Source organism: Peromyscus maniculatus, chromosome 5 (assembly GCF_049852395.1).
Source record: "Peromyscus maniculatus bairdii isolate BWxNUB_F1_BW_parent chromosome 5, HU_Pman_BW_mat_3.1, whole genome shotgun sequence".
Classification (NCBI taxonomy): Eukaryota; Metazoa; Chordata; class Mammalia; order Rodentia; family Cricetidae; genus Peromyscus; species Peromyscus maniculatus.
In genome coordinates, this window is record NC_134856.1 from 104,587,442 (window position 1) to 104,595,895 (window position 8,454).

At 41.9% G+C, this 8,454-nt stretch overlaps 1 protein-coding gene and 1 pseudogene across 1 annotated transcript; both read left to right on the forward strand.

The window, feature by feature from the left end:
- Window positions 1-545: 545 nt before the first annotated feature.
- LOC121829683 (putative vomeronasal receptor-like protein 4) lies at window positions 546-1,469 on the forward strand. Its single transcript, XM_042278719.2, has one exon. It carries the CDS (start codon window positions 567-569, stop codon window positions 1,467-1,469), a length of 903 nt encoding a protein of 300 aa, XP_042134653.2. The 5' UTR covers window positions 546-566.
- A 5,707-nt stretch (window positions 1,470-7,176) lies between these two features.
- On the forward strand, window positions 7,177-8,082 carry LOC102927155 (vomeronasal type-1 receptor 4-like; annotated as a pseudogene).
- Window positions 8,083-8,454: the final 372 nt, after the last annotated feature.

The following is an 8,454-nucleotide window of genomic DNA, read 5'->3' on the forward strand; positions in this document are numbered from 1 at the left end:
TTAATGAGCTTCCTTCCCTGTAGAATGAAATGTTTCACCCCAGCCCCTTAGAACACTTTTTACCTCCCTTTAACATCATGTGTCTCAAGGAGCTTCGCTCCAAGAAGCAAAGTCTTAATCTTGAAGAAAACTGATACACAACAGGTGTGCAGAGTGAAAACGAAAGAGAAGCCAATACTTGGGGTCACGCTGGTTTAAAAACATTTAGTTGCACATTTCCTGTGCAACGCTGCTCATGTTTAGTTTTTTTCTAGGAAAAAATAATCATGTAAATTTTAGAAGTGAGGAACACAAAGAAGTATTTTTTTGGAAAAGCAAATAGATGAATTAATGTGGAATTTGTGTCTAAAATATCTCTATCATCAGCATGTCAGTGGAAATAAGAAAATGAAAAAGAAAAGCAAAGACAATAATCATCTGCCTGCTAGAAAAGAACCATGTACATGTTCATATTTCATAAATTCCTCATGTAACACAGAGACAGTCCAGGGAGGTGAAGAATGTCGGCTTCACTCATTTGTGTTTCTCAAAATGAATTTCCCTAGTTCTCATCATGAAGTCAAAAGATGATCTGGAGTGATCTCATCCAGCAAATAATCTTCCTTTCTCTTATTGGACTTGGAATTTTAGGAAACATCCTTTTATTTATGAGACATGTACATATGTTTATCATGGGTTCTGAGAAAAAACCGATAGACCTTATCTTCACTCATCTGGCGATTCCAAACATAATCATTCTTTGTACTTCAGGGATCCAATACATAACCACAGGCCTTCATTTCAAAAATGTTCTGGGTGACGCAGGTTGTAAAACTTTGGTTTATCTAGGAAGGGTGTCCCGGGGCCTCTCCATCTGCACCACCTGTCTCCTCAGCGTGGTCCAGGCTGCCACCATCAGTCCCAGGACTTCCTTGTGGAGAAAGCTCAAACCACAGACCTCATGGCAAGTTCTTCCCTTTCTCCTCCTCCTTTGGATCTTTAATGTTCTCATAAGCTCCAACTTGCTCTACTACATCACAGCAGGCAGCAGTCTGAACAGATCTAGAGCTGGGCTATACAGTGAGTATTGCTATATGCTGCCATCCGGGTATACAGTTAAATGGCTTTTTCTGTCTCTCATGGCTCTTCGTGATGTCATCTTTCAAAGTCTCATGGGCTGGAGCAGTGGGTCCATGGCTCTCCACCTGTATAGACATCACAAGCATGTCCTCTACCTTCACAGCTCCAGGCTTGCAAATAGGGCCAGCCCAGAAGTCAGAGCTACATGGAGTGTTCTCGTTCTTATGACCTGTTTCCTCCTCTATTACTTGGGAGATTTCATTTCCTCCTTCTACATTGGGTCTGTCTTCACACTTGATTCCATAATACTAAATGCTAAGGTGTTTCTGGGAGTTGGCTATGCTGATCTCAGCCCCTTTATCCTGATAATAAAGGATTTCCACTTGGCTAGCTGCTGGCATGCTCACTGAGGAGTCGGGAGGTTCTGTGACAGCCCCTCCAGGTACTAAAGGAGACACTGCACATTGTGACTTAAGAAAAGGACAGAGGGAAGATTAAAGAGTAGCCCCAGACTTCTTGCAGTGCATGTGGAGTTAACAAGTCATCCTACAGCTTCTCTCAATTCAGAGAGAGAGAGAGAAGAAAAGAGAAGAGAAGAGAAGAGAAGAGAAGAGAAGAGAAGAGAAGAGAAGAGAAGAGAAGAGAAGAGAAGAGAAGAAAAGAAAAGCCTGGTGTGGTGGTGCATGCCTTTAAATCCAGCACTCCGGAGGCAGACGCACATGAATTCAAAGCTAGTGTGATTTTTGATTTGCATAGCAAGTTTCAGGGCAACCAAAAGAAAGAAAAGGAAGGGAGGAAAGGGAGGGGATGGAGGGAAGGGGAGGGAATGGAAGGGAACGTAACAGAAGGGAAGGAAAGGGAGAAAGAAAAGTTCAAAGGGCAGCATTCAGCCTCTTTCAATTCCAAACAGTGAGACACAAAAATGTCCTCGTAGGAAGTAAAGATGAACAATTAAAGTACATGGAGTGCCACAGTTCTAAAGAATGGGAAGTTCCTGCTGTATTCACAGACACCAGTCTCCAGAAGATGGTGTCAAATCCCAAAAGCAAGGAACATGAGCACTGCACAGCTGGTACTGAAGAGTAATGAGAATTTCAGATTTCTAAAGGCGAAAACACGTGTATGTCTACATAAATCAGACCTGAAGGAATGCAAAAACGCAAGGAGGAATCACAAGCAAGAAATAGAATCAGCCAAGATGTTCCACAGCAGAAGAAGGAATAAAGAAGCACAAATACACAATGGAGTTCCATTCCAGATGTAAAGAAAAAAAATTATTATGACATTTTCAAAGTGGATGGAACTAGAAATTATTGTGGCAAGCAAGATAATCCACATTCAGAAAGACAAATACTGCATATTTTCTCTCTTATATCAATCCCAGATTTAAATTTTTATATTTGTATATCTGAGAGGGAGTCATGAAATTGGAGAGGGGGCCATGGGAAGGAAAAGAGAGGACTTAAGAGGGGGAGAAAAGAGGGTAATAGAACACATGTGATGTGAAAGAGGATGAGGCTAACTGAGGGAGGAAGAAGCGGCAAGCAGTGGGCAGGAGGGACAGAGTGAGGAGGAGGGGGAGCAACAGGAAGTGTCCAGGAAGTGTCGTAAGGAAGCATGCTACTGTGTATACTGTTTTCCAAAATCTGATGTTTTCAATGAATTATGTATTGGAAGAATCATGTTAGTATAGCATTCATGAGCTGGTAGTTTTTATGTCAGCTTGACACAGGCTAGAGCCATTTCGGAAGAGGAACCTCAATTGAGAAAATGCCCCCACCAGATTACCTGTAAGCCAGCCTGTGGTGCATTTTCTTGACTGACGATTAACGTGGGAGGGCCTTGCTAACTGTGGACAGTGCCACCTCTGAGCTGATGGCCCTGGGTGCCATGAGAGAGCAAAGAGAGCAAGCCATTAAGAGCAAACTAGCAAGAAGCACTCCTTCATGGCCTCTCCATCAGGTCCTGCCTCGAGTTCCTGCCTCCCTTCCCTTGTTGATGGACTGTTTCCTGGATGTGGAAGCAAAATAAATTCCAGGTTTCCTCCCCAGGTTGCTTTTGGTCATGGTGTTTTATCACAGCAATAGAAATCCTAAGATAACACATCAAAAAATGTTACTGAAAATATACCGACAGAGAACAGTAGGCTCATATTGCAAGATAAAATTTAAAACATAGGCCAGGCAGATTAATTATTTGAAAGAAAACATAATTTACAAACATGGCAGGTAGAGAAAGCATAAAAACCGGAAGCTCTGGCTGAGCATGGTGGTACACATTTTTATTCTCAGCACTCTAGAAGCAGAGACAGATGGATTTCTGTGGGTTCAGATCCACACAACATGGGAAGAAACACAGCAAAACAAAGAGCATTTTAAAAAATCTGAAGCTTTTTTTTAGTGAATAAATTAAATATTTATGCACAAACATTACTGCATGATATGAAAATAAATTCCAAACCCAAGAGCATTCCCTCATGAATTCTTCCAAACATTTATTCAGGAAAAGGGCCACTACTACACAAAGGCTTTATTCACCATGGTGTGTAAAAGAACACTTCCAGACTCATTTGGTAAAACCAGCACCATGTCAGTACCATCAAGATGCCTATATCAAGGAGAGCCTCTTGCTCTCAACTGTGTATCTGAGATTTTTTCCACTGAGAAAGTGGAATCTCCGGAGATGGATGACATTTGTCGTACTCTCAGGTGTGGAACAGGTAAAGGAAAAAAATAGGATGTCGCCTTTTCTGTGCCTGTAAAGCAAGTCCTTTTCTAATTCCCAGCTTCAGAACTTTGTGACGGTGATGAGACACAGACTGGAGACATAGGCAGCGAGACTCAGAACCTAGCTGCTGTTCACTTCCTCACTGCATGTCCATTAAAGTAATTCAACTCCAGACTGTACTTCCAGGGATCACTTCTATAGTTTGTTACATACAGTAATTAAATTCCAATCAAGTCTGAAAGAGCTTCTAGAAGAAACCTATGTAGTAATTGTGGAGGGAGAGAGATGTGCCCCAGGGATAAGATTCCAGAGAACTTCTTTCTCCCCTACACACTGAGAACTATGAAAACTGAAGCCCAGTGACAGGTTGTTGAAAACAAGACTGAATCCAGAAGGTTCAAACACAGCCCTGGAAGGCTCCCCCGGCCAGAAGACTCACCCAGAGCCTGTCTTCCACCTCGGCCCTGCAGTGAGCACACCTGACCACTCTTTGATGTTCCTCCTGGGGCTGCAAAATTTCCCTCTGAAGCACATCAGCTCCTTTTTCTTTGACGGTGAGGCACAGGGCTGGGCAAACCTGATCTCCACAGGTATGTACCACAGGCTGGAAAGATGGTTAAGTGCCAGGCTTCCATGCTTAGGACCCTGTAGGTAGAGTTTTCCTGCCTTGCCCACAGTCAGGACAAATCTCTGTCACCCGCCAGTCCCACAGCCACTCAGACCCAACCAAGCAAACACAGAGACTTATATTGCTTACAAACTGTATGGCCGTGGCAGGCCTCCTGTTAACTGTTCCTATATCTTAAAGTAACGCATTTCTACAAATCTATACCTTGCCACGCGGCTCGTGGCTTACCAGCATCTTCACATGCTGCTTATCCTGGCAGTGGCTGGAAGCGTCTCCTTCTGCCTTCCTGTTCTTTTATTTCTCCTCTCTGTTAGTCCCGCCTATACTTCCTGCCTAGCCACGACCAATCAGGTTTTATTTATTGACCAATCAGAGCAACTTGACATACAGACCATCCCCCAGTACAGCCAAGTGCAGACCATTTCAGACACCTGCACTCAGGCCCATGGTCCTAATCATCCTCTATGCAAACCTGCTGGGTAACGCCACAAGGAACCCAAGAAGGGCTCCCACAGGACATACATTAACATCCCACAGCAGGACCCAGTCCCTTTGGGGAGCTCAGGGAGGGTCTTTCCATGTGTTGCATCTTTCCTTTTGGGGAGAATAAGAATGATACAAGAACGTCTCCAGTTCCTAGGGGGGAACAAACCAGAAACCCTTCTCTTCTGTAAGCTCTGCCTTCACCTGTACCATGACTGCACCGTTACCAGTTTCACAAAATGTCTTCATGGCATATTTGTCCCTTACATATGGACAAACTTTCTCTTAACCTATTAAGATCTTAATTCTACAAATCCCTGCCCTCGTGTGTGTGTGTGTGTGTGTGTGTGTGTGTGTGTGTGTGTATCTTAAATGTTTTCCTGCACTTATGCTCAAAGTCTCTCCTAATCTCATAAATAACATACTGTACCTCTGAATCAACTTCATCATTATATACTAGTATGATGGAGAAAACTGTTAACAATTAGTATTGAAAAATATTCTTTATCTTGGCCAGGTTATGCATTGATACAATCCATTGCAAATTAGACTTAGTTTTCTGAAGCATCAAGCACTGTTGCCATTGTTAGTTGAGAAAACTGTGTCTGAAATGGGCACAGTTGCCTGCCTGAGTTGTTACCTAACTCAATGTACAGCATACCCTTTTAAGTAGTTTCCAACAATAATTCAAAAGCTGTTTAGGGAGGTAATTCCCTATTGTCCCTGCTACTGTTCAAATTGTTGGTCAAAAACTGCTGGAAGTATTGTAATAGGTGTCTCAAAGCTTACTCCAAATCTGATTTGGAGCTTTGGGTCCTCACTAACATTAAGGTAGGAATCCTGGGAAGATGGGAAACACTAGACCAAAATCATAAAATCATAAATATATTTGTTAATGACATGAGGGTATTGGGGAATAGTTTGAATTTTGTTTTTGTTTTTGTTTTTTTAAGATTCTAGATGTCAGCCGGGCGGTGGTGGCGCACGCCTTTAATCCCAGCACTCGGGAGGCAGAGCCAGGCGGATCTCTGTGAGTTCGAGGCCAGCCTGGTCTCCAAAGCGAGTTCCAGGAAAAGGCGCAAAGCTACACAGAGAAACCCTGTCTCGAAAAACCAAAAAAAAAAAAAAAAAAAAAAGATTCTAGATGTCTGACTAAATTTTTAATCAACTCTTATTTAAACATACCAGTTACAGCTGTTCTTAATAGTATGCCTGGCGCTTTATTGCACTATGGGCTGAGAATTTCAAATTCCAAGATGCTATGTTTGTATGTCTGGCTACAGATTGTAATCTCTCATCTTGCAGTCAAGGAAACTGAGGCTGAAAGACAGTACTTTGTGAGTGTTTCTACTAATGAGGATGCATCATCCCAGACTTGGGAACAAGCCAATATTCACACATTTCTTGCTGCCAGTGATCTTGGAGATAAAAGATAAAAGACAGTTATAGAGGCACACAACTCTGGAGTATAAAGATATATGAGTCAAAGATAGAGTAACTAGAGACAGGACATAAAACAGATCTTTGCTATATTCATTTTAAAAGAAAATCAACATAGTAACAAAGCAAAAGGTGTTACAGAAAAAGAAAGGTCTCTCACTCTGAAAGATACTAATGCTGATGCAGTAAGATAGGGTTGTTTTCTTTCATATTGACTTTTGTTTTGCTTTTTGGACTGTTCTAGGGTTTTCATGGGGTGAGGGTTCAGACAGGTTCTTGTTATGTGACTGTGGCTGACCTGAAACTTTCTATATTGCCTAAGCTGAATATGACTATAGTGAATCTACAGTCATCCTCCTGCCCCACCCTTCTTCAAGAGCAAGTAAGCCACCATGCTTCGCATTTTTTTTCTAAAGAAGTGTCCACTAGGTGTGCGGGACAGGAGGTGGTAACAAAATTAAATAGGAAATGCAAGGAGGTATTTGGTGAGCATTTGAGCTTATTTCAACATATGCTGAGGTTCAAAATACATGGAATATGTAAACATTTAAACATGTGATTTAATTTTGCTAATATGGAAGTCTATTTGCTAATATAAATATGTTTTGTAATTTCAAATATTTTTATTTTCTCCCACAGATTCCACTTAAGGTACAAGATGCCCCATAAAGACAACAAGAAAAATAGTAGGATTCTTTTGATTAAAGAAGAAAATCTTTTCTATTGCACATGTCAGGGCTATCTTTTATGTACCAGAAACATACTATGATATAAAATATATTTTATAGATACATATCATTTCCTCGAACTCTACTTAAAAGATCCCAAATTTTCTGCCCATGTAGTTAGAAATGTTTTTTAATATTAGTGAAATAACAATATTCCTTCTTATAACTGGACTTGGCACTGTGGTAAATATTTTTGTTTTTGTGAATCACATATGCACTTTTGTGGGCTCTGGGAAGAAATCTATGCACCTTATTCTCATGCACTTGGCTTTTACAAATATGATAACGCTTTTCTCCAAGAGCATGCCAACGACAATTGCAGCTTTAGGTCTGAGACACTTCCTAGGTGATATGGGCTGTCACATTATTGTTTATCTAGAAAGGATGGCCCGGGGCCTCTCCATCTGCACCAGCAGTCTCCTCACTGTGGTCCAGGCCATCATCATGAGCCCCAGAGACTCCTGGTGGGGGAGGCTCAGACTGAGGTCCACATGGTATATGCTTCTCTCCCTGCTCTTCTTTTGGATTCTCAATTCCTTGATCAGCATGAACCTCCTCCACTCCATCAGAAACAGAGTCACAAATACATTACAACTGAGTAACAATAGTTTATACTGTTATTTCAAAAAAGAAAGTCAGAAAATAAACAGTATGTTTCTCCTTCTTAAGGTCCTGAGAGATGCAGTGTTTCAGGGAGCCATGGGAGGGGCCAGTGGCTACATGGTATCTCTTCTCCACAAGCACCACCAGCAGGTCCTCTACCTTCAGAAGGCCAAGCTTCTCTACAGAACTCCCCCTGAGCTGAGAGCTGCCCAGAGTGTCCTCCTTCTGATGCTCTGTTTTCTTTCCTTCTATTGGGCAGATTGTGTTGTCTCTTTGTATTTATCTTTCTCTTTGAAGAATGACTCCTTCACAATGCATTTTCAAAAATTTCTGACCCTTGGTTATGCAGTTCTCAGCCCGTTTATCCTGATTCACAGGGAAGGACACCTGGCTGAATGTTGGCATGCTCAGTAAGATTGGAGGAGCCATGTTGCTTCAGAAAAGGAGGTTTGAAACGGCTGTTAGTATTTTCTATGCCTTGTGTATGTTTTTTAATAAAGTAAGAAAGGCTTAAACAGGTAAAGACAGTCTCACACAGTACAGCTGGGGGTGAGCAGCCTATGTCTGATACGAGGGTCAGATCAAAGAGAGAGGGACCCAGGTATCTTCTCATTTACTCTCACATCATCCTTCAACATTCAGTGTGAACTCTGCACAGATAGATGGAGGTCATTCAGTGTGAACTCTGCATAGATAGATGGAGGCCATTCAGTGTGAACTCTGCATAGATAGATGGAGGTCATTCGGTGTGAACTCTGCATATACAGATGGAGGTCATTCAGTGTG